The sequence below is a fragment of the Malus sylvestris genome, chromosome 9 (genome assembly GCF_916048215.2).
Source record: "Malus sylvestris chromosome 9, drMalSylv7.2, whole genome shotgun sequence".
Lineage (NCBI taxonomy): Eukaryota > Viridiplantae > Streptophyta > Magnoliopsida > Rosales > Rosaceae > Malus > Malus sylvestris.
In genome coordinates, this window is record NC_062268.1 from 18,534,704 (window position 1) to 18,561,907 (window position 27,204).

At 37.0% G+C, this 27,204-nt stretch overlaps 2 protein-coding genes across 2 annotated transcripts; both read right to left on the bottom strand.

Moving 5' to 3' along the window:
- Positions 1 to 3,235: 3,235 nt before the first annotated feature.
- LOC126633857 (uncharacterized) lies at positions 3,236 to 3,674 on the bottom strand. Its single transcript, XM_050304401.1, has 2 exons — positions 3,558 to 3,674; positions 3,236 to 3,475 (listed from the first exon to the last, which is right to left on the bottom strand). Exons 1-2 carry the CDS (start codon positions 3,672 to 3,674, stop codon positions 3,236 to 3,238), a joined length of 357 nt encoding a protein of 118 aa, XP_050160358.1.
- A 12,014-nt stretch (positions 3,675 to 15,688) lies between these two features.
- On the bottom strand, positions 15,689 to 19,010 carry LOC126583430 (transcription factor MYBS3-like). Its single transcript, XM_050247776.1, has 3 exons — positions 18,577 to 19,010; positions 16,719 to 16,927; positions 15,689 to 16,402 (listed from the first exon to the last, which is right to left on the bottom strand). Exons 1-3 carry the CDS (start codon positions 18,902 to 18,904, stop codon positions 15,884 to 15,886), a joined length of 1,056 nt encoding a protein of 351 aa, XP_050103733.1. The 5' UTR covers positions 18,905 to 19,010; the 3' UTR covers positions 15,689 to 15,883.
- Positions 19,011 to 27,204: the final 8,194 nt, after the last annotated feature.

The following is a 27,204-nucleotide window of genomic DNA, read 5'->3' on the forward strand; positions in this document are numbered from 1 at the left end:
AAAGCTGCACATGTCTTGAAATTAAGTCCACTACACGAAGGCTAGTGATGAAATTCTTTAACCAAACTGCTTGATTTATAGCTTCACAACAAGAAAGGTATTTAGCCACCATCGTGGAAGATGCCACTATGTTCTGCTTGACACTCCTCCATGAAACAGCTCCCACAGCTATCATAAAAACATATCCAGATGTTGATTTCAGGTCATCTGGACACCCTACAAAATCTGAATCACTATACCCTTCAAGAACCAAATGATTAGTCTTCCTGTAAACTAACATATGTGACTTTGTCTTTTGTAAATATCTTAAAACCTTATTCCTTGCATTCCAATGTGCTTCTCCAGCGTTGGACTGAAATCTTCCCAAAACACTTATTATAAATGCAAGGCTTGGTCTTGTACAAACTAGCGCATACATCAGACTTCCTACTAATGATGTATATGGTTTGTCTTTCTTTGCATCTCTTTCCAAATCATTCTTTGGACACTACTCCTTACTTAACTTGTCACCCTTTGAAATAGGTAACTCAATACTGCTGCAAGCCAACATGTTGAATCTCTTCAGAACTTTCTCTATATATCCTTTTTGTGACAATCCAAGCAAACCCTTTTGTCTGTCTCTTTTGATTTCAATTCCCAATACATACCTTGCTTCACCTAAATCCTTCATTTCAAAGCTCATTTTCATGAAACGCTTTGTGTCATCCAACATGCTAAGAGAATTGGCAGCAAGCAAAATATCATCAATGTAAAGCACCAAGATTACAAAATTGCTCCCATTGGTATTTAAATAAATACAAGCATCAAATGGATTTTCAATAAAACCATGTTCTTTAACTACACGGTGAAACTTCAAATACCATTGTCGTGACGCTTGTTTTAATCCATATATGGATTTCTTAAGTTTACATACCAAGTGCTCCTTCCCCTTTTCTTGGAACCCTTCTAGTTGTTTCATATATTTGTCCTCCTCCAAATCACCATTTAAGAAAATCGTTTTAACATCCATTTGATGCAAAAACAAATCGAAGTGTGCTACCATAGCCATTATCACTCTAAAAGCATCTTTGGTTGATATTGGACTAAAAGTCTCTTTATAATCCACACCGTCCTTTTAAGTAAATCATTTCGCCATTAATCTCGCTTTGTGCCTTTCGATATTACCATTGGAGTCTCTCTTTGTCTTGAACACCCATTTTGAACCTATGGGTTTAACACCCTCAAAAGGTTCCACCAATGCCCATACACCATTGTCGTACATTGAATTGAGTTCATTTTTCATGGCTTCAATACACTTATCTGAGTTGTCTCTCGAGATTGCATCCTTAAAGGTAGTAGGGTCTTCAAACTCTGATAAATTTTCTTCACAAACAGCCAAGTATACAAAATCACTGAGAATAATAAGCTTTCTTACCCTAGTAGACTTTCTCAAAGGAATGTCAACATGCTGCGCTAGGATTAAGGTTTGAATGGGTTACTGCTCATTCTCATTCGTGCCTTCACCATCATTATTTGATGCAGCATCATCTTGAAACTGTTCATTTTGAAATTCTTCCACTTCACTTGTAATTACTACTTCATGATCATCAATGCCTCATTCTTCTTCTGCATGCCCAATGATGTCGATCATTATTATTTGTGGTCCAAGTTAACATTAGTTTTATCAGTGTCTATCTCCTCGAGATAGAACCCTTCAAATTTATTTCAGGATCTTCTTCTTGTAAATGCGCGAAGAAAATGGCCATTCCAATCTCAAAAATCTTGCTACTGTGATTAGGACAATAAAAACAACACCCCTTTGATCTATCTACATACCCCACAAAATAACAACTTACAATTTTGACATCTAGCTTCTTGGTATTTGGGTTGTAAATCTTCGCCTCTACCTGGCATCCCCAAACGTGGAGATGGTTCAAACTAGGCTTCCTCCCTGCCCACAATTCAAACGGTGTTCCTTCCACTGATTTTGTAGGAACTTTGTTGAGGATATAGCTTGCAGTTTTCAACGCCTCGCTCCATAGAAATTCTGGCAAGTTTACCTTGCATATCATACTTCTCACCAATCAAGTAATGTCCTATTTCTTCTCTCCACCACCCCATTTTGCTCAGGGGTTCCTGGGGTAGTTTATTGGGCAACAATCCAATAATTTTGTAGAAAAATGGCGAAGGGCCCTTGATGCCTACTTGTTTGATCATATTTGCCACATCATTCCTCTCCCTTATTGGACCTTACAATCTTTATTTTCCTTTCCAATTGGTTTTCAACTTCATTTTTATAAATTTTAAAAACCTCAAGTGCCATAGATTTTTTAGAAATTAAGTATACATAACAAAACCTAGAAAAATCGTCAATGAAGGTGATAAAATACTTGTTTCGTTCAATGGTTTTTGTTGGAAAAAGACCACAAATATCCGTATAAATAATTTCCAAAATTTGATTACTACGAGTTGATCCCTCTTTTCTAGACTTAGTTAATTTTCCTTTGACACACTCTGCACAAAAATCAAAATCTTCAAAGTTTAACGGAGGCAAGATTTTATTTTTAACCAAAATTTCCATTCTTCCATTTGAAATGTGACAAAGCCTTTTATGCCAAAGATTTGAAGATTTTTGTGGCTTAAATTTTTGGTCTTCCACGTTTAAAACAATTTGATCAAGTTTCAATTTAAACTTAAACATCCCATCAACTAGTGAACCAGTGCAAACATAGGAAGAATTATAAAAAAACGTTGAAGCCAATCTTATTTATAGTAAAATAAAAACCCAATAATACTAGTCTTGAAACTGAAACTAACTTCTTTCTCATAGAAGGTACATAAACGACATTTTCCAAATCTAAATAAAAACCAAAATCAAACTTAAGCCTAACGGTGTCTATAGCATTGACTTCAACTCTTCTTCCATTGCCAACGGACACTTTGACTTCATCTTTAGTTGGAATTCTATTAGTTATGAAGTCTGGCAATGAGTTCATAACATAAACAGAAGAGCCAGAGTCAAGTCACCAAGCATCACTAGGCATATCAATTAAATTACTTTCAAAACAAGCAAAAATATTTTTACCTTTCTTGGCTCCTTGTTTTGATAGCCACGCCTTATACTTAGGGATCTTCATGTGACCAAACTTCTTATAAAAAGAGCATTTGAAAACCAATAGGTTATTAGGTTTGAAGGTCCTCTTAGGGGGAGAAGGAACATTTTTGGCTTTGCATATTTTGGCAACATCGACAAGCACTAAAAAGGTTTTAGATATAGGTACCCCAAAGCCATCAACTTCCCAGCAATATCAATCAAATTCAGAATATACTCATGTACACTTTCAATGCCATCATACCTCATGGTTGTGAGTGAATTCATCAGGTTGTCTATCTCGGTTTCGTCAAACTCTTTGTACTTTTCTTCAATTAATTTCAAGAACTCCTTAGCATTCGTGGCCTCTAGAAATCCATCATGCACAACATCACTTATGGATCTCTTAACGATCAAGATAGAGATCCTATTGGATTTTTGCCACTTCTTATACTTGAACCTTTGGTTTGAAGAGCATAGAGCATACTTCAGCTGGCATGGAAAGCTCATCTGGTCTCAATGCAACATCCACATCCATGACTCCCAACACAATCTCCAAGTCCTGCTTCCAATTTTTGTAGTTCATTCCAGTAAGTGGTTCCATCGTGTTGAGACTCATAAAGCTAAGGTTCATCACTGAATCACATCACATGCATGATTAATCTTTATACCCCAAAACCATATGTCACAGCCTTCAACTCTTTGGATTGAAGAAGACTGTGAAGGATGAACTTAATCATAATACTTTCGTAATCAAGATTGGATATTCTATAGCCATATTAACAAGTCTTTGTGATTTAGATAACATGGTTTTTTATTCAATCAAGAATGTAAGAATATTATGCCATTTAATATTCAAAACTTGAGCAACAATTTTGACACACCCTGACCCGGGATGTCCATTAGGACTCCAAATCAAGCTGTGTTGGCCGAAACCTGGAAGGTGACGAAACCATAAAGTGTAGTGATGTGGAAGATGTGAATAAATTTAAACCTAAAAGTGCCTAAATACAAGAGTGTGCGGTGAGTGGGTATGAACTCATTTCACACGTGATGAAAGAGCATAAGTACAGTACAATAAAATAGGGTGAGAATTATACCATCGATGGTAACCGTCTACACCAAGATTTGCCAAAAATCCTCGTTAGTATGAAAACTCTGCTACTAGAACCTGGAGGGACCAAAAACAAGGGTGAGTGGGCCTGAAAATAAAGTTTTAATAAAAACCTTTTGAAAATGTTATAATCCCTCGCCGTAAAACCTATATAGTTTCCAGAAAATAATAATACTAAGTATGAAAATGAATGCACAAGTGCAATGAAACAACGTCTCAGCAATAATAAATATAAACCAGGTGTGAAATCTATCTAAACTAACATGCCAATCGAAGTCACTTAATGTGACCTGTACGACTGGACCTACTGCTCATCAAACTATACTTGCACATGAGTCAGAGTCACCTAGTGTGACTTGTACGATATGGTTGGGTGTAAATATGTACGCTCTAGTTCTACAATCACGTGATGGCTAGCGATAAATCGCGGGTTACATACAAGTCAGAACTGCCTAATGCAGTTTGTACGACAAGGCTGGGACCAAACTTGGATCCAAAGAGAGCATGCGATGCAGGAAGTGAACATCACGTAAAGGACTATGCCTTGGCCCAAGGCAGGACCACTAACACCGGGGTGCAGCAATGATAAGCTCTAAATGAATATATGCATGCCAATATGATGCAATAATTCCAATCACAAAGTAAAGTCACATGAACTTACCTGCACATCCTGTGGGATCGTTTGGCATTTCACAATTTCATAACAATGTAACATTTTAAATATAACATTATTTAGTCATGGCATGATATGCATAACTCAGTTCAAAGCATTTGTGGAAACTATAAAGTTTACACACACACACACACACTATAAAAAGGAAAAAGACCCATTCATCTGAGGTCTGCGCTACAACTCGCTAGCATGAATATCGAGGAATCATGAACGATCAGCGCCTAGAACAATTATCAAATTACGTCTCAAAATTCTTATGAATAGAACACGTAACTTACATATCCAATTCGGGAAGATCTGTAAGTCAGATTCCCGACCCGTAAGTTTTTAATATCCTCAAATATTACGTACTATAACGTATCAAAGTTTGGTGATAATCCAACAATCAAATTGTTGATTCATTTACTAACCAAGTGGCGGCCCTTAACGGAAATTTTACCAAACAACGGAAATTTCAGAAAACTAAGGACGGATTCGGGTCTGGCATATCGAGGAACCTAAGGAGGGACCTCGGGTTCTTCCCAACGCCACCACAAGGTGGCTGCATAGGCGAGAACTTGCGTTTTACAAGTTTCAATCCAACTTCTAGAGCTCCTATCGACCTCGATTCTAAACCAATTTCGATAATTCAAAAACAAAAGTGAAGTTAGAAACATAGGGAATAAGACTATACCCATTGGAGGCCTAGTCGTGGCCAGTGGTGACCGGGAAATTGATCTAAAAGTGGGCAAATGGTCACGAGTTCTGGAAATTCTTCCTCATGATGGTTATGCTTCAAATCACATGTACAATGCACATTTAAGTTCAGAAATCAACATTTTTAACGAAATGGAATGAAATGAAGGGACCCCGAAGCCTACCTTGGTCAGAACCGATGAGGGTTCATCAGAAATCATCAAGAACAGTGGCGATGGCCACTGTATCGTGCGAGTTTTAGCTTGATAGTGTTGATCCTGGGTTAATGATCGTACCAGGTCTAAGTTCACGGTGATGTGCTTGTCGAAACTGAAGAAATTCAGAAGTTACAGATAAATAAATCTTGCATCTGAATTTCAGATGAAAGATTTAGGAGAATTGAAGTACTTTCTTGGAGTTGAGGTCGCTCGTTCTCCAAAAGGAATTTTCTTATCGTAGCAAAAATATGTGTTAGATTTGTTGAAAGATGCTGGTATGTTAGGGTGTAAACTTATGGATACTCCTATGGTAAAGAAGCATCACTTGGGTATTTACCCAAATCAGGTTCCTATTGATAGAGGTAGATATCAAAGACCTGTAGGGAGGTTAATTTATTTATCTCATACTCGTCCTGATATTACGTATGCTGTGAGTGTTGTAAATCAGTTTATGCACTCACCCAGTGAAGATCACATGGCTGCGGTAATGCGAATTTTGGCATATCTCAAGTTTGCACTTGGTAAAGGAATACTTTATGGAAAACATGGACATCTAAAGGTTGAGGGGTTTGCAGATGCATATTAGGCTGGCAATGCTACTAATAGGCGATCTACATCTGGGTATTTTACATTTGTTGGAGGTAATTTGGTTACGTGGCGTAGTAAAAAGCAGAATGTGGTGTCAAGGTCATTGCAGAAGTTGAGTATAGAGGTATGGCCCATGGAATATGTGAACTTCTTTGGTTACGTAAACTTTTAAGATGTTTTGGTTTTAAACTAAAGGAGGCTATGGAGTTATATTGTGACAATAAATCTGCAAAGGAAATAGCTGATAATCCGATACAACATTATCAAGTAAAGCATGTGGAGGTTGATCAACACTTTATCAAGGAAAATCTTGAAAGGAAGATTGTGTTTATACCGTTTGTGAGTTCAGGAGAACAGTTGGCTGATGTTCTTACTCATGCAGTATCTAGTAAGGTTTTCCAAGACTCAATTATCAAGTTAGGCATGTCTGATATCTATGCACCAACTTGAGAGGGAGTGTTGCTTTGAGTCTTAATTGTAAATGTTATTAAGTCTTATTTTAGGTAGGATTAAGATATCTAATCTTTAGGATTTAGTTTCCATATTTATTTGTAATTACTTTCCTTGCCTATATATTTGTAAACCCTAGATGATGAATAATATAACAAAGTATTTTGATGTATTTCTTCTTGGTATTAAGAGCTAGTTTTCGATCCAAAACACTAAACAAAAACCCTTGTAGTGTTATGGCTGTAACTAAGCCCATCATCGTAACCTTGGCCTGTCTGTGGCTGTATTCCTTGTACTCGTCATACTTACTGCTAGTTGTCAGACCGTATTTGTGGGTGTTGCAGAGTACAAGTCAGTATACAATTGTTGTGCAAGTGCAGCAAGTGTTAAAGTAATTGTTATAATTACAATATAACGTATTGGTTAGTTGTTCTTTATGTACGGTTGCTCGTTATCTGATTGGAGATTAATGTGTGCTCTGTTGCACCGTCTGACATGTTGTGTGGGAAATGGCACTGCACTGTCTTTTGTCGTTGATGTTGACCAAAACAATTATAAAGGGTTTTCTGTTCCTGTTTGTTGCCTTATTGCACCGTATAAAGTTGTGTTGGTAGAAAAAAAAATTGATGTGGCAGCTTGCTGCCTTGGGCAGTGTGTGAAACCATGGGGTCTTGTCTTTTCCATGAGTGTTGCATCAAAGGAAGTAATAGATGCTGACTGTTTTCGATATAGAGAATTGTCACAACAGTATTGTATACTTGTCATCGTGCTTTCCTGCTTCAATTATCACGTATTGGTATAATTGTTGCATATCAGTGATTATCGTGTACTGTAGTCTCGGGTGGTATTGCAATGGCGAATACAGGTTGGATTTTGGATTCTGGGGCAACAGATCATGTGACATATGATAGAACTTTGTTTCAGTCCATGACACATCCTCATAGAAAGTGTGTGGCAACTGCCAACGGTACTACTGCTCATGTTGTTGAAGCAGGAACAGTGTCTACACCCTCTCTTCCCTTATATAATTGCTTATTGGTTCCGTCCTTATCCCATCACTTATTGTCTGTATCACAAGTCATTGAACAATTGGATTGAGTTATATTAATGTATCCTTTATTTTGCTTGTTTCAGGATATTCAAACAAAGGAGATCGTTGGGCGTGGCACTAAGAGAGATGGGCTTTATTATATGGATGATGTGATTGCTGGAAAAGCTAATTTGGTTCGTGCGTCGTGTAATAGTAATCTACAAAAGGTATTTTTGTTGCATCGTCATTTAGGGCATGCATCATTTGGTTATTTGAAGCATACGTTACCTAATTTGCTCCGAAGACTCAAAATTGAAGTGTGAAACATGTATTTTAGCCAAAAGTCATCGTACTTCATTCCTTTCAAGTATGAATAGAAGGTCTTTCCATTTGCTCTAGTACACTCTTAGGTGTGGGGGCCTTCCCCTATTAGTACTACTTCATGAATTAAGTGGTTTGTTACTTTTGTGGATGACTGCACCCGTATGACGTGGTTGTATGTGCTGAAAAATAAAAGTGAGGTATGCAATGTGTTTCGTCTGTTTCTTCATATGGTTAAAACTCAATATTCATCTGATATTAAAGTTTTGCGTTCTGACAATGATGGAGAGTACATAAATTCTTAATTATCCCAATTTCTACAAGATCGTGGAATTGTTCATGAATCTACCTATCCGAATACCCCACAACAAAATGGGGTGGCGGAAAGGAAAAATCGTCATATCCTGGAGACAGCTCGCACTTTGCTTATTGGTGCATCTGTTCCTAAACATTTCCGGCCTAAAGCAGTTGTACATGCAATTTATGTTATGAATCGTATGCTGTCTCGGGTCTTGAATTATCGAACACCACTTCAGGAGCTTACTCAACTTGTTCCAGTGGTTTCTACAAATACTTTGTCATCTAGGATCTTTGGTTGTGTGGTCTATGTTCACATTCAGAAAGCTCATTGCAGTAAGCTTGATCCATGTGCATACAGTTATGTCTTTCTTGGATTTTCTCCACATCAGAAGGGATTCAAGTGTTATCATCCTGCTAGTCAACATACGTTTGTAACCATGGATGTGACTTTCTCGGAGTCTAAATATTTTTATACTTCATCTGTATCCAATTCAGATTACCAGGGGGAGATTAGTGATATTGGTGATCTAAATGGTTGGAATATACTTCAGAGGGAGAAGAGAATAATACTTTAAATAGAATTTGAGATGAAAGATTTGGGAGATGTGAGTGTTGAAAGAAATTCAGAAATTCAGAAATTGAGATGTGAGTGTTTAAATAGAATCATCCACGTGGTTGTGGTTGTCGATGTGTGGATCCCCACGTGTGACCCACTAATTGGGTCCCACATGAAGAGGCATGTTAAAATATCTCACATTGACCGTATCAATGAGAAAATAAGAGTTTAAATATCATAACCCACTCCAACTAATACCGAGACCTTTTGTGATAAAACCCCACACCTGACGGATTATGCAGGTGGTAATTACCAAGTTGGGGACAATATCGGTGTTGTTGGAAGTGGACTGTATGGCCCGTCTCTCTGATAATTTTACATGGAATCAAAGCCAAGGAACGGGCCCATATTGCCACATGATTGGGTGGACCCCTGTTTGGCCCCGAGCGATGGGTGAGTCCCGACATGGCTCCACGTGGTTGCTGATATGTGGATCTCCACGTGTGACCCATAAAATGGGGTCTCACGTGCGGGGGAGTGTTGGAAACATTTATCCCACATCGGCTAAGAGGGAAGGAGAAAAGCCATTTAAATAGGATTACCCAACTCTAACTAACACCGAGGCCTTTTGTGATGAAACCCCACTCCTGAGGATTGTGCAGGTGGTTAAGTGGGGACAGTATCTGTGTTGTTGGAATAGGCCTTCGGCCTGTCGACTTGAAAAATTTTACAGAAAGGGCAAGGATGAAGGTAGGGTGGTTTTTCTGTGTTTGCATAGAGGGCCAAGAAGAGATGAGGGAGGTGAAGCAAATGGCAGAGAAGCGGACACGGTAAGGGTGTCATCTCATCAGCATAGTGAGTGATGGCACTGATGCGAAAATTACTTAACACACAAATTAAACCATCTTGTATCAATTGTAGTAAAGAATGTAAGTAGGGATCGTTCTGGACTGGGGATTAGGAGGGCTTGCTAATAACCTCTAAACTGACTTAAAAACATCAAACTAGACTCAAAAGATGCAATACAAACTAAAAAGACTCAAAACTAGTTTAAAAGACTCAAAATAGCTTAAAACAATGAATTAGACTCTAAACTGACTCTAGGGATAGTTTTGGACGAAATTAGGTTCTAACTTGACTCAAGACACTTAAAAACACAAATCAAAATAGATTTTGACTAATAAAACACTTTAAAGTAAAGGGGGATTTGATTTTGACGAATTTGAAAACAAAACAAACAGATTTTGGACGAATTTGGGTAAACTATGGATGATGGGCTAGCTAGAGGGTTCTTCTCCACACATGACACACTTGCACATAAACCAATTTTCAGTTGTTCTTTCGATAAATCATGAAACTCAACACCCCAGGTTAATTAAGTCCGCTTAAATTAACCTTCAAGTTCTCCTTAAGTTATTGAATTGGATGGGAAAGCGCATACAACAATTCAAGCATTCTTCAAAGGTCCTTTTCGTGAACAGCACAATAAAGATACAATCAAAGATCATTAAGCATTATGAAAACTATAAGTATTGACGAGGCATTCGTTACTATGATGAGCATGAAACTCCTGCCAAGAATTCATTTAACGCGATCGTTTATAAGCGACCTCCACTACTTGTGAATATAAGTTTGTAACTATTAGGTGAAACTCCCTTATACTCTAGCATCATATTCATGCATGCAAACTAAGTGTGCACTCTTAATAAACATACACGAATAAGTTATCAATCAAGCAGTTAAACAAATTGAATTCACAACTTATGAAATCACAACTGAAGGTAATCAAATCATATTGCAAGCATGAACATGGTTTCGAATTCCCCCCTAGCTAAGGGGGGCTTAGTTCCTCATACTCACAAAGAAAAGATAAACAAATTTAGACATTGAAAACAAAAGAATGAAAACACCTAAAAACGCTCCAACAATCCAACTTGAATGGCAAGCACGTCCAAGGGTCCTCCTTCTTCTCTTTGTTGCGGCACAAAGTGTGGTTTGATGGATGAGTGGTAAATTATGGTGGTGGATGGATATAGGTGAGTTATGGTGAAAGGTGGATGGGTGGATTGTCTTCTCCCGGCCAAGGAATGAAAGTGTAAGTTTATGGAGTTGTGAGATGTGAATGTAGTGTCTTTTGATGGATCTTTTTCTCTTTCCCCCTGTTATGGTGAATGGTGGATGTATTTATAGGCTAGGGAGAGGACTACCATCTAATTAAGGTGGTAGTGGTGTATGTTGTGGTAATGAGTGGATGTAATTGGTGTAGTGGGTGAGTGTTTGGTAATGAGTGGATGTAATGGGTGTAGTGGATGAGTGTTTGGTAATGAGTGGATGTAATGGGTGTAGTGGGTGGATGTTTAAAGTAATGAGTGGATGTAATGGGTGTAGTGGATGGATGTTTGGTAATAAGTGGATGTAATGGGTGTAGTGGGTGGATGTTTGGTAATGAGTGGATGTAATGGGTGTAGTGGATAGATGTTTGGAGTTGTAGGTCAACATATTTGCACACACACATGCTGATTTCTAGCCTTCAAATCTTCAAAAACGTTCATCCTCATGTCTCCATGCTTGCACTATCCAATCTTGGCCCAAAAATGCTCCAAAATGCTCCAAATAGCACTTTGTTGCTAACTTTGTTATTTGAACCTACAAACACACGAAAATAGCTTAAAATACATAATTGACTAAGAAATAACAACATAAATGCACAAGAACAATCTAACTAAGTCGCATAAATATGCTCCTATCAGGCACTATGACAAGGTCTCACCGGAGCAGCTGAGTTTGCTGGCCTCTATAAAACAGAGGAACAAGGGAGTAAGGAAGAGTGAGATACGAGAGAGAAGGGAAGAATGGAGTCTTCGAGAAAGAGAGTCTCAAATAAGAAAGAAAATAATGAGAGAGAGATCGAGATCTCTGGAAGATAGGGATACGGGACAAAGCAAAAAGTGGGATGTGGCCCCACATGTCTCACAAAATATCACCTAACGGAAAAATACCCAACTACCCTTCATGTTCGTAAGCTTGTAACATTTTAACTGTAACTCCAAATTTGCTTCCGATTGCGTATATGCGTTCATATCGTCAGATACTTCAAGGATACGATAAAATAATAGCTCATACGCTTCACCAAATGATAGTCAACTAAAATCAATATTCTTGCCTCAAGGGCATTTTCATCAATTCATGCTTTTAAAATTTATAAAACATAAAATTAGAGATGGGTTATCACAAATTTTCTTTAGATAATCATCATTCAATTATTAACATTAAATGCAAATATTGACGACAGGATTAGGGCATAGGTTTAATGTGTGAAAAGCTTTAGCTAATACACATCAAACCATTCTTATTAATCCATTGCCAATTTGTAACTTGCACAAGATTTGTTCTTCATGCTTTCGACATAGGGTTAAAGAGATATGTGATAGCTCTGATACCAAATGTTAGTTTAAATATAGCGGAAACAAGAGAACTCAACATATCCAATTAACAACTAACCTTGTGAAGTCATAGTAGCAGAAAATAAAGGTTCTTCTCCTCTCAACACTATTTGTATGCACTGACATAGGGCTTGATGTTTCTGTTTGCATGTATTGTGCGAGAGTAGGGACCCTTTATTTATAATGTAAACAGTGATCTTTGATAAGGATACTTCCCATCATGTAATCCTTATCAAAGTCATCAATTTGATAACCCTTATCACTAATATCCAAAGCATCCATATCAGAAAGGTTAACACCAATTGCACCGGGACTTCTTTAGGTTATATTTCAGTCTTTATACATTCCTTAATAACCAACAAGTATTGTCATACACAAACTCTTATGATCTCAATCCCTCATGCACGTGCTAAACAAATGTGCAGCTCTCATTAGACTTACAATTCTATCTACTTCATCGTTCTGTCGAGCTGTAAGAATATACAGTGGCAAAGTTTCTTCATAAAGTGATCAAATAAGTTGAAATTGCACAAGCAATATATAAACCATAGGTTTTGACAGCACGTTTACAAAGGTTTTGGAGGCTCAGGTCAACTTTCGCCAACAATACCTTACAATTGACCTATGGGGTTCCTCGTCTTAAAAAATTGTAAAACTATACATTAGTGGGAAAGATAGCAAGATCACCGCAGGATATTTCAAAGTCCTATGATACGAAACTCCAAACAATATATATAACTAAACTAGAAAAAAGATGAAAAATAATGAAAATTTGAAACAATGAAGGACTTATCGAAATATTTAATGAAAATTTGAATAAAAAACTAAACTAGAAAAAGATGAAAAATGGAACCACCAGAACCCATAGCGTGAGTCTAGTGGCTATGATACCATGAAGAAAGTTGAGGTTCATAAAACCAGTTGGCTATATGAGGAGTAATCCAACTTCTTATAAGGCCTTACAAGGTTTTTCCTTTCACCAATGTGGGACTCTTTTTACCTCACATTCTCACACGCCCCCTCACGTTGGCGAAGCTTAACACATGGACAACACGAACGGAATGACGTGGCCCAACCTGGCTCTGATACCATGACATTGAAATATTTGAGAATTGAAGAGAAAATGAATAAAGAGTAAGAGAGAGAAAGATAAGCTAGAGAGAGTTTAGAGAGAGAATTATGAGACTTGTATTCAATACATAATGATTACACAACTATATTTTTATAACGGAAATCCTAACAACTCTAACCAAATACTAATAGACTTACTAACTGTATTGCTGACTTGTACAAACATTTAACTAATCATCTAACAATGGTGTGGAACCTTAATAAGCCATGCACCCACATCGAGCATAGTGACAGTCCCTTAATTAAGAGGTGGGATATAGACTCATGAGAGTAGCATATTACGCACGATAGATCTATCGTCATGTGGTTCTTCACTAGATTGTTCTTTGTGGGGACGATATTATTGCATAAACGCCATGAAGTCATACGGACTTTGGGAGCTTTCCAAATTTTTTATCAAAGCTCAGCATATGGATTAGCAGAAGAAGAAGAAGAGGACGCTCTGTTGGTGCATGGTTGGATCCAGTTTCTGGAAACATGATACGCACTTTGGACAGAGAAAGTGCCTTTCTTTTCGAAATGCGAAATATGGTAATACATGTAACTAGTTCACTTTTTTTTTTTTCAACCTTACAAAAGACATTAAAGTTATACATGCATGCAAAAGGTTATGATGGATATCCTGATTATGATCTCTCGTTATTTTGCTTCAAAGATATGATATGATAAAGGGTTTAGATTTATAGTCTAACCATGTATAATATCACATAAATAATGTAAATTACTTAGGACCTGTTTGGTATCCTATTAAAAAAAAATTCATCATTTCTCAAAACATTTCTTAAGAACATCTCATCTAAACAATTTTCTTTAAGATTCAAAAACTTGCTTAGTATGAGATTTAAAATTGTTCTTAAATCTTAAAACTTAAACTGAACAAAGAAATCCAAAGAAAGGGAGTCGCAGGAGAGGGAGAAAGAGGAAAGAGGAGGAAAAAAAAAGAAGGAGAGGATCGGAGGAGAGAGAAAGAAGGAGAAGATCGGAAGGGAGAGAAGAAAGAGGATCGAATGAGATAGAGAGAATGAGAGAGAAATAAGAAAGAAGAAAGAGAATGAAGAGAGCAAAATAGAGGAGAGAGAGAATGAGAGAGAGAGAGAAGGAGAGAGAAAGCAGAAAAAAGAGACAGGGGAGGAGATTGAGAAAAGAAAGAGTTAAGTTTGAAAACTCTAAAAACTAATTTTTGGTTTTTTTAGAGAATATGCTATTTTTTTAAGTTAGTCTTGAGTTCGGTTTTTTAAAATAGTCTACTAAAAAAGTTTTTAATATCTAAAACTTGAAAAATGTTTTTGAGTTTGAAAAGTTAGATTCAAGTAGAGTACCAAACAAACTCATAATTTCTTATGGTTATTCAAATGGTGGATGTTCTAATGTGGGGAGGAGTTCATGCTTTCTGGTATAGGAATGTTGAGGAGGTCTGGGCATGAACTCCTCTTATTTTTGGGCAGTAATTGATGTTTGTTTCATTTTCTAGACTTTGTGATTGTTGTAGAATTATTTTCCCTTTACTATAATTTTCTCCTTTGGGGGTGTAGACTAGTTTCTATGCTAAAATTTTCTATTTTCCCTATTACTAGATTGTTAATGAGTCAATATCTTATGGTTTGTATGTGGGTTGTCACAATACTTAATGTGATTGAATGTGTATTTTAATATTATTTGATCGTATCGATGAACATGATTTATAGCCGAACAACGTAAAATATATGATTGGTAACTATTTTCAGTTTTTGTTTCATGTGTAACTCCAAAATTGTGAATTTGAGATCGTCAAATGAAAGAAAATATGACAGAGTATGTAGTATTTTTCAATGAAATTTCAAAGTCGGGGTAAATATTTGGTGAATTCTACGTTGGTAGGTCTCAAGGCTGGTCCGAAATTCCGAGGCACAGGCCATATAGGAACGCAAGAGTCTAGCATCCAGGAGGTCCTCTAAGTTTTGCAAGCAGAACTAAAGAACAAGACAAGAGAGAAAGAAAAGAAAAACAAAATTGTTTTAGAAAAGTCAAAATAAAAACTAAAAACTAAATGGTTATCAAATGAACGCTTTCTCTAATTCCGTTGCCATATCAGCTTGTATGCTAAGAGTGCAAGAAATTCAGATTTCATAAACAAAAGGCATCACTAAGTTACCAAATTCATTAAATTTGAAATTTCTAGCTGTTTACAATTAGAAAGAATAGCTATCTAGCCTATGTTATTTATAAGACTTCAGACCATTGCAAAAAACAAAATAAAAGAGAATGTCTAATATAACATTATAATTGTACAAAACAGCCCAAAAAGAAGACCGAGACGCTGCTCCATTTCGCCAATTCAGACTGCTTGGATCGCACTGCTCTTGCCTTTGCTCAAGTCCGGCTCACTAGCTGGAGCATTCGGGTGGAATGCCGACTGCCTTGACGGCTCTCCAAGTAGTTTTAAGGAGAGAGGCGATGGCTCCTTCAATCCTCTCTCCGTCTCTCCTAGACTGAGCTGAGACATGCCCAGCGCATCCACATTGACAGGCTCCTTAGGAACAATAGGAATTGGCCTTAAGACTGGTTGGCGAGAGGGCTCACCAACCATTTCTCTAAAGGGCCCTGCACTTGGTGCCCAATATGGCCAGGGGTAGGACATATAAGCTGGGACGTAAGGTGGAGCCATTGGCGGGAAACCATTTGATCCCATTGCAGGCTCGTGATCATGTTCTATTACAGTTTCTTCATGTGTGGTTTCCATGGGTTTGCTCTCTGAGCTGAGGGAAAGATTTAATGAAGGTAGTGAGTTTGCATCTTCAGAATCTCCTTCCCAAGAAGAAGGAAGAAAAATTTGTTCTTCTGGCAAGGGAGGTGCCTGGAAAACAGATAACAAACAATGCAAACGAAAGTTTTAGTATCATTATCTTAACCTTATCGCAGAATCTAACACCAATTTATTTGACAAAATTACGTAGTGATAGGAAGAATAGCTCTAAACTTATACAATAGCTAAATCCCATGCCATCGATCATCTTTACGCAATACATTCATCTTTTTAATGAAAGAAAGGGCATTTTTACCACTTACCATTCGATGCCTAATACAGAAAACCAGATTCTGTGTCTGATAGCATGGTCACATTTGTGAGTATAACATTTGAAAAAAGAAATAAATTATGGAGTAAGACAAACCATATCAGGAACCATGTCGAATAGGCTGGACCGCCTCTTTCTTCGTGTAGCATTACTCTGTCGGATAAAATACTTCTGGGCATGGCTTGCCACCTGGGTGGGAGTCCTAGTCGTCACATAACTCCGTGCTATCCCACGCCAGTCTCCTTTCCCCAATTTCTGGAGACCAATCAAGAACATTCGATGCTCCTCTTCTGTCCATGGCGTTCCTGAGGACCAAAGCCAATAAAGATTGATTATAAACACTAAGAATTGATCAATAAGTAAGATTGGGTTGCAAAACATGGTGCACATGAAGACAATTATAATACATTTTACAATGATTTTATGCAAGCAACAATTCAAGTTCTGATATGATAACAGAAATAGTTCATTGAAGAGAGGATGACCGACTCAATGAATTGGGCACCTCTGTACCACAGGAAGAATAATCCTTATTCGGATTGCAGAAATAGGGTAAAAACAAATTTAGTGCTAAAAAGGGCTGGCCCATCTGATCTGACCCATTCACTTGCCTATGTGCAATTATCAAATGCATGACAATCAAAGAAATTTTCAACAGAAATCACATCAAATTGCAGAGCGTAGGCAAAAAGTTGCCCCCATTTTGGCTGAGTAATCCTGACGGAGAGCATTTGCCAATAGATTCAGTGCAATACATACATTTCATGAAAATTTGGAATAAGAGAATTCTAAGCATAAAGCGATTTCATTTCCAAGCATCATGCAGAATATGATCAGAATGACACCCTGTACTTGGATAAATCACAATAGAGGTAAAATGCTTACTGGATAAGCTTGAGCCCCTATAAAATGCTACCCTTAAAGAGTTTTAGCATACTCTCCACTGCCTAATTTAGCTTCAAACAAGGCAGCTCCGAGAGCAATACATAGAGCTTATACCAATCATCTGTATCAGGAAAGTGGCCCTACTTATTCAGATTTCACTCACAAATCACAAACAATTTTGTGTTCTTGTTTTTGTATGAGACATGACTTTTTAGTCCTAAGAGTACCCTTTTCTGGAAGATAACATATTTAGTTTCATAAATGTTTGGAAGTTGTTGGTTATGAGGATTAAGATTGTTTCCAGTTTGATTAGGATTAGATTTAGTTTCCTATTCTATTTTGGATTAGGATTTACGACTAGTTTCCACTAGAGTGTTAACACTTAGTTATGTTTTCAGAACATTATTCGAGGCACTATAATACAGCCTTTGGCCGATTTTATGAATCGTCTAAAACCCTAAATTCAAATGCATCTATTAGCTTGTCGGGGCATGTTAAAAGCGCAAGCATGTGCTCCTGTTGAAAGACCACTAAACTCCAGGCTTGAAAGCAATACAAACACAAACTCCAAGCATTACATGCACACAAACATAGCGCACCAACCATGTCAATGACCTCAAATGAAACCGCGAAACCGATGAGTTCCAGCAAGATTACGACTTGAATTAACCCCATTATTTGAAAAGAATCCAGACCAATGAAAAGCAAAAAGATAAAAAACCCCAGAACAACAAAGACCAAGTCAACATGAAAGACGAAACCATGCAAACGAACAGCTCATCTTCCTCGAGAAAAGCACATATACTTGTGCATTCAATTTAAAGTAAATCTATACATAATAAATACAAAACCAATACGTATAAAATAATGTAATTCTGTCAGATTATTTCAAATTTTCAATCAATATTTCATATTTTCAATCAAAATTTTGGCTCAATTCCAAAAAAAAAAGAAAACAATAGAATCAACTTCATGCATGTGAAAGTAACAATCAAATTCAACAAAATCATAAAAAGAAGACGACTTTTGCTTCGAGCAATTGAAATGAGTTCGGAAAACGGAAAAATACCTTTTTTACGATCGCCGCGGCGATTGACGGAGGAAGAAGCGTGAGCGGGGTCGTCGGATAAGTAACCGTCGGGAACGTGAACCGGGTCATGGAGCTGGTCGGAGCTCGGGGAGTCCGGGTTCGGCGACGAGGAATGGTAGTGCGCCGCCGCACTGGATAAATTTCCCATGCTGGCGCTCTTCTTAATGATCGAGCCATCGGTGAGCCTCACGCCGAACAGCTTCACGCCGCCTCCTAAGGAGGGGGAGGAGGAGGAGGACCCGACACGCGTCGGGCACGTGCGCGAGTTGTGCCCGTTGTTGCTGCAGTGCGAGCACCGCCGAGTCATTTTTCCTGACTCGGCCGGTTCGGTGATGGCGACTCGGGCCGGGTCAAAGATCAGCGGGCGAAGGAGAGACAGACGGAGAGGAAGAAGAGATTGGGTTTAAGTGTGTGTTACAAAGACAGAAGACGAGAGGGGGATTTTATTTGGGAAAACTGTAGGGGTAATTTGGGAATTGTGAGAAAAACGTCGGGGATTAGAAGAAAAAAAATTTAGTTGTGACGAAAATGTTATATCACTTGTTTTTATGCAAGTGGTGAAAATTTTTAATTTTTAAGTTATTAACATTTTAACACACATAATCCACAATTTATATAAAAACACGTGGTGTACCACATCGTGTAACGGTCACACTAAAAAATCCTTGGTTAATAATTGGCTGGATATTTGACAGTGAATTACGGTTTTGTCCCTATGGAGGATAATGTTCTACTTTTTTGGGTGTCTTTACTGGATCTTGGTTGGTGATGGGTTCTTTTATATTTACATGTTGGTGAGGAAAATGAGGATTGGATTTTGATATGTTGTTACAATATCCTTGAATAGATAAGGGTTCATGTATCAATTTGGATACGAAATTACTTTAAATTACTTTATATCTCACCACTTAATATTATGATCTAAATGTATTCTTCTTTATTTGTAAGTGAAATATTTAAGTTTGATTTTGATCAAAAGCGAAGTTGAACCACATTATTATGGCAAGCTCATTTTAAAGTTTAACCCACTCTCTCATTTTCTAGTGTAGATACTATTGTTCGTTAAAAAAAAAATTCCTATATCAGTAAATTATTATATATATATATATATACATACATATATTATAGAATAGATTTAGTGATGAGTTTTATCAAATTTAATTGAATTATAATATCTTTGTTTAATTTTTTCTGTTATTTTGATTCGATTGAACAGTGGTTTGAGACGTTCCTGAATTTCATCTGTGATGCTCTCTTAGATGAATATGACCATTTGAGTTGGAATAAAACTACTGTTGTTTCTTTAAAAAAAAAAAAAAATCTTGTAATTTTCGTTTGATTTGTTAAATTTGATGACTAAAATCAGAGAACGGTTGATAGGAAAAAAAATATTTATGTAGGTATCATTTTACTAAAATGAAAATGAAAACCAAATAGAATGCAAAGTTTGCTTTGTAGTTACTAAGAGCAATTCCACCGGGAAGAAGAGAGCCCAGCACCCAGTCAAAAAACCAGGCTGGCACCCTGTCAATTCACTCCAGCCTGTGAAATCGACTGGCACCCAGCCCAAGCCAGTCCACAGGCCGGCCTAAAATCGACAGACCTTGGGACCGGCCTATCTGACGTCAGTGTGACGTCGGAGGGCATATGACGTCAGAGAGGGAGTTGTTGTGGAGGCTGAGGAGCGGAGCTGGTCGAGGCGGGAGAGGATGTCGCGAGGGAAGGAACCACGGAGGGAGAACGACGGGAGGACGAAGCGACGGCGTCAGAGGTGTGGAGATGCAGGAGGACGGCGTGGACGGCGTCGGAGATGCAGGGGTGGACGGCGTCGGAGATGCAGGGGGATGGCGTCGGAGATGCAAGGGTGGATGGCGTGCAGAAATGGAAGGTTTTGAAGAGGAAGGAGAAGGTGAGCTCACGGGAGTGAGCTGGAAAAGAGAGAGAGAGGGAGGGAGAGAGAGAGAGAGAGAGAGAAAGGATCGGAGAGGGAAAGGAAGAAAGAAGAAAAAATAAAAAATAAAATAAATGATAAAATATTAATTGATATGAATAAAATAATATAATATTAGATAGACTGGGTGTCAGCGTATTTTTAGGAGTGGAGATGCTTTGGCCTATTACTGTTTACTGGGGTCTATTACTGTTTAATTGAGTGGATAAATGCGCTGGGTGCTGGCACAAAGTCCTTAGGGGTGGACTTGCTCTAAATGGGTAGGGAGACAAGAAAGTCATCTTTGGAATTTTATGGTCAACTTGGATAACAACATCTTTCATGTTGTATGAAGCTATGGAAACGTGTGGTTGGTATGGATATAAATCACATAAAAACAAAGGTTTATCTTAATCCTAAATTAATTAAAAAATTGGGTGCTACTTAAATTAAGATAAAACACGTTTTCCATCTGACCAAATTGCCAAAACGATGGAACTATGGAATTGAAAAAAGAAAAAATTAGGATCCAGTCCCTAATCACTAATATTCATATACTGAAACTTTATTGGTTTTTAGTTTTTTATCAAAGTCCTTTGATTTTGTACACCTCATCATTTTACTATTAAATACTTCCTTGTCATCTTTTTATTTTTTTACAACAAATTTTAATTTATAATTTCTCCCACATTATCAAGTTTGTAACTGAAAATCCCAAAATTCTCTCACTCAAATTTATGTTTATATTCAAATTCAACATTACTATATTGAATATGTATCTTCGAAATTAAATTTCACCAAAAAAATTTCAAACTTATTTTTTCTCCATGACCATCATATTGCAAAATCATAACAAAGGACCATTATATTGCTATGGACGCAATTTTAATTTCATTGGGTACATTCTCTTCTCTTGTATCCATGTACCCGAATTTTATTCTATACTACCATTGTAACTTTTTATTTTAAATTCTTTTGTACCCATATATGTATAATTGTTTCTTATAAGATTTATATAGTATGTACCCTTAAGTAATTTGGTCTTATGGTTTGCTTCCATTTTTCTATCCTTTAATCATTTTTTACATTAAGAATTTATATGGGTACATTCTTACATGTACTATAATTGTACATGGGTGCATTAATTCTTATGGGAAAATTTATCTTCTAACATGACATTCAATAGAAAAACAATTTTTTTCATAACTTAATTTCCACATTTAAATCACCAATTTTTAATTGGTTTAAGGTTTTCTAAGGGTGGAGTTTGTTGTTTAATCCCATAAACGTTAAATTTCAAATCTTATAGGATTTTATATCCCATAAATGTGGTAACTTATTTCATTTAATTGCTTTAAATGTTTGGACAAAAAAAATGCTTTATAGGATGTCTATATTACAATAGTCAATATAATGTTTAATTTAAAATGGGAATTGTTATTAGTACTTCAAAAATCTCATTCTACACTCCTCACATGTGTATTTTTCTTTCTAATTATACAAAGTTTGGAGTGCTAATTGAGATTTTTGGAGTGCCAATAGTAATTCCCTTTAAAATATAAAATAGTTGATATGGAAATTGATTAATGCATGTTGATGTGTACAAAGTCAAAGAACTTTGATCAAAATCTAAAAACTAATAGGGTTTTAATCAATGTATGCTAGTTAGGGACACATCTAAAGTATAATTTGAAAAAAATATATAATTTCGGTATAATAATATCTTGTTTAGTCAATTACTTAGGAATTTAGTGTTATGATCAAATTATATGTAGTATTGCTTTCAAGGTTATAGAAATCAATTTGGATATGAAATGGCCACGTTAATATTCTTTGCCCATGCAAAACACGCTACGTGGAATTGGTGGTACCTACATTGCATTAGGACATTGGGCATTTTTAGTCTACATAGTACATAGAGTGGTACACCATGTAGCAATGTCACTATATAAATAGTAAAGTTCTAAAAAATGCTAAGTGTTAGTCGGACAACAGGCAGAGGTCTAATGCCTAGGTGCCTAGGCGGATTTATATAAATTTATTAAATATCTTGTAAATAAGTGTCTATTTACAATTAAAAAAAACTACACTTGTATGGATACTAAAAAAATGATAAAATACAAAAATAGAAGTAGAAGAATACACAAAGTATATCCAAAAAGTTCAATATCTAAAAAACAGTAAACATATAATCATTATGAGGAGGATTCTTGGATGATAGACTAAATTCTTCTTATTCATGATCCTTGCATTGGATTGGACCTAGACTAAATTATTTAACCTTGTTGCAACTAGTTTATTTCTTTTCTTTGTATGTATCCCCTCAAAAGTGCTCCAATTCATTTCACTATTGGATGAACTTGTAGTAAATCCATCATTTGCAAATGAAAAGTGTTATTGGCACTCCAAAAAACTCCTCACAAGTGTATTTTTCTTTCCTAATATTGAAAGTTTTGAGTGTAGAATGAGATTTTTGGAGTGCTAATAACAATTTCCTTGCAAATTAGGTACACCATTTTCATAAGTATACCACCATGAAACCAAAAAAAAAAACACACAATTAATAAAATAATAATAAAAAAACTGCATAGGCGGCCGCCTAGCTCTAGACCGATTTGCCCTAAATCACAGCGGGCCTTCACCACCTAGGCCAATTTTTAGAACACTGATAAATAGTGACAAACTTGTATTAAAAATTGACAGCTTAAAACATAAAAACTAACACTTGATCAATACCCGTGTTGCGGATGCAATAAAAAAATTCTCTAGATAAATGGGTCAAGGTGTAATGGTTGAATCATTGTCCTAACGTAGAGGCTATACAAATGTGTTTGTTCCAGTTCCAAATTTATGTAATCCACAACGTGAATATATGCTAATTATGGTTTGTACGTCTACAAATATTTGTGGATACACCTAGAATTCATGGTAGTCTTTTTCTTTTGATCGAGTTGGAGCTCCAACAAGGTTTAATGAGGTCACGTTTACAATTTAAAAAAGATTTTTTTGGTGTACCCAAAATATTACTATGTGATTCTTTTTTCTTTTTTTTTTTCCTTCAGAAAAGGTACGATATTTATTGCAAACGAAGACGATACATACATCATTGAAGATAGGGTACATAGAATGAGTCTCGATAAAAACTTTGTCGGACATTTCAACCCAATCGTAGGATAAAAGAGCATCCCGTACCGAAAAAATAATAAGAATTACTATTCTTAAAAAAAATGTTTAGGATTAGATTAGGGTTCCTCCAACCATAATACAGTATTATCTAAACTCAAACTCTGACGTGCCATTCTATGTGCCACCCAGTTTTTCTCTCGTCTATTAAATGAGGTCATTCATCGGGGCAATGATTGTAGCTAGGGATGGGCAAATACCCATCGGTTATGGGTAACCATGGTTATCCGTCCATTTAAATTTTACGGTTACGGTTATGGGTAACCGTTTAGATAAATAAACAGTTATGGGTATAACCGTTTACCCGCAAAATTTAAATGGGCTATTATGGGTAGTAACCGCGGTTATAAACGGGTAACCGTTTGCCCATTTATTTTATTTATGTAAAATTAATACAAACCATGTTCCCTATTGGACAAAACTTAGATCAATGCTATTGACTATAATGCATGATTTCTGTAGCTAATTTAATATAGCTTTCCTTAACCACTTTAAATTTCATGGTCCATTATATATATTATGTTAATACCTTACATTCCGAGTTAAATAACCCAAGAATACTATCTTTTAACAGTTTTTGTAACCCAAGAATACTTAGCAAATTTTATATTACCTACATTGTTAACAGTTAAAAATATCGTCAGTAAACTATTACTTCAATTATTGGAATGATATAATGACTTAAAAAATTAAAACGCGGAAATGTATGATGAATGTACCTATAACGGTATTTAATTGTTAGAAAAAGAAAATTATGACAAATTTTTCTTTTTTAATTTTCAAGTTGTTAAAAAAACATGTAGACAAGTGAAAAATGAGTAAATGGTGAAAAAGAAAGGATAAACAGGTTAAAAAATGATAAATGGGTAAACGAATACTAAACAGTTATGGTTAAATGGGTACATGGTTATAGGTATGGTTAACCGTTTATAAACGGTTATGGGTATGGGTATAACCGTTTAGGCAATTACCCAACGGCTAAACGATTATGCAGGTATGAGAATAAACGGTTATAAATAAATAACCACGGTTACCCGCCCGTCATAACCATTGCTTATCCCTAATTGCAGCACCGTATGAATATTGTTTAGTATATGTCCAAATGGAGAAGCGTCAACTACATCGTTCTTTTACAGTGTATCCATTACTCACAAAGCATCATCTTCGATTTCCACAGCAGGTACCTGCTGTTCATGAACGAAGAGCGCGGCATCCCTAGCCGCCATTGTCTCCGTCAGCAGCAATGAACATATTCCGGTGTGTTGCTTTGCCATAGCAGCCACGAACTCCCCCACTTCGTTTCGAATCACCTCCCCAACACCTCCAGTCTCTCGTTGTTCATCCCAAGCCGCATCAAAGTTGCATTTACTGAGCCCATCTCTGGTCTTTTCCACCCATTCAGTTTCTTCCATAACCTATTGTTTATGTAAGCAAATGTTTCTTTCTTTGCTCTTCCCACAAAGATCGGTAGTCCATGGTAACGATCATGATAAATCACCCTAGGCATTCCTAGGCAATCTGCTAAAAGTTGTTCATCATATTCGGTCAGATTCCCACTAAAAGCTACACAACTTTTCGAATAGTTAATAGCTTGCCCGATGCATCTTCATAAATTTTCCACTTGCAAGCACTCATGGATTGTGCTTGGAGCAAAAATAAAGCTGTCATCTGCGAATAATAGGTGATGAACACTCATTGCTACAAATTCCTCAAATAATATTACAAAAACATTTCCTGAGCTGAACTCTCCCTCTTCCTCTTTCTTCTTCATCACTTCCTCCATTGTTATACCAAGTTGCTAGCAGGTTGATTTAGGGTGCTGAGAATCGGATCTTATCAACTATACATGCAAATGTTGCCATGGGTCATACACATCGCCGCCTTCATCCCCTTTATATGTTATCTCATTTTATCAACCTTTAAAAGATTTTGCACAATATGGGTTTGTCTTTCTATAAATTTGCAACTGTAGCCGGTGAAGTCGAAGAGAAGTGCAGGTGACCCAGAAAGGACAAAGAGAGGAAAAAGGGTTTTGCAAGTTTCAAGAGTTAAAAATTAGGTGATTGAGCAAATTAGAGCATATATAGAAGAAAATTAGAGCAGATGATACATCATCCATTTCTGTTAATGATAAATAGTTTGGAAAAACAAAATGTAGTTAGTTTTGTTATTAGTTGTGGTTAGTTAGGATTGTAAAAGTTTAGTTAAGGAAGCTAAGGGTATAAATGTAAAGAGCCAAAAGGCTATATATATGTACATCCATGTAATTGTTTATTCAGTCAAGAAAATACAATCTTACAGAAGAAGATTTGTTTCTCTTTATGGTATCTCGCCATTTTGCTTCACAGCATCGTATCCACCTTCCGCATCGATCGATCTTCTCTTGATCGATTCTTGGTGTTTCAGCTCTAATTCTTCACTCTTTCTTCTCTGATATCTCTTCTGTTCGTCGATTGATTCTTGTTTGCGATCATGGCTTCTCCGTCAGATTCGTCCCCAATTGGATCGTCTTCTCCGACTCCAAACCCTAATTCCTCTTCTAATCCTCCTTCTCTGAATTCGTACACTTCTCTGACGATTCACAACATTGGCAGTATGGTGCCGATTAAACTGAAAAGCTCCAACTATCTTCCATGGCGAGCGTTGTTTGCTCCTATTTTCCGGCGATACAAACTTCTCGGTGTGATTGAAGGAACTGAGATCTGTCCACCGCCTCTCTTGGCTGATCGCTCGCTGAATCCTGCTTTTGAAGAATGGTATGAAAAAGATCAAAATCTGCTGATCTGGTTGAATTCCACACTTTCTGAAGAGATCATTCCGTTCACGGTTGGCGTTTCGTCCTCTCGCGAGCTTTGGGTGAAGCTTGAACAGCGTTTTGGTGGTGTTTCGGAGGCTAATATTCATCAATTACGCTCACGCCTTCAATCGGTTCAGAAAGGCTCCAATTCTATCTCGGGATATCTCCAGCAAATCAAGGAAATTGCAGATTCATTACATGCTGCAGGTGCTTCCGTCTCCGATCGTGATCTAATTGCTGCTACTTTACATGGTTTGCCTGATGAGTTTGAGTCCTTCATTGATTCTATCATGCTTCGTTTGTCTTCGACGTCTCTGGATGAACTTCACGGTCTCTTACTTACCAAGGAGCTTTTTATGGCTCGACGGAAGACAGTCTCTTCAGCATCTGTGGTTGAACCATTTCAGGCTTTCTCTATGCAGTCTCAGCCTCCTCTGCTTCCTACTCCCTCGGCATTTGCTGCTCAGTCTTCACCACTTCAATCTGCCTCTCGGTACAACTCAAATCGTGGCAAGCCTTCTAGGGGTCAATTCAATTCTAATCGAGGTAATCACAATCATCGTGGTACTTTCAATCCTAATCGTGGTAATCGGATTTAACAAGGCTCGCGCAATCATCAAGGTTCTTTTACCTTCAAAGTACCTTGTCAAATTTGTGGATCTACCAGTCATGAGGCCATTGACTGTTTTGATCGCAT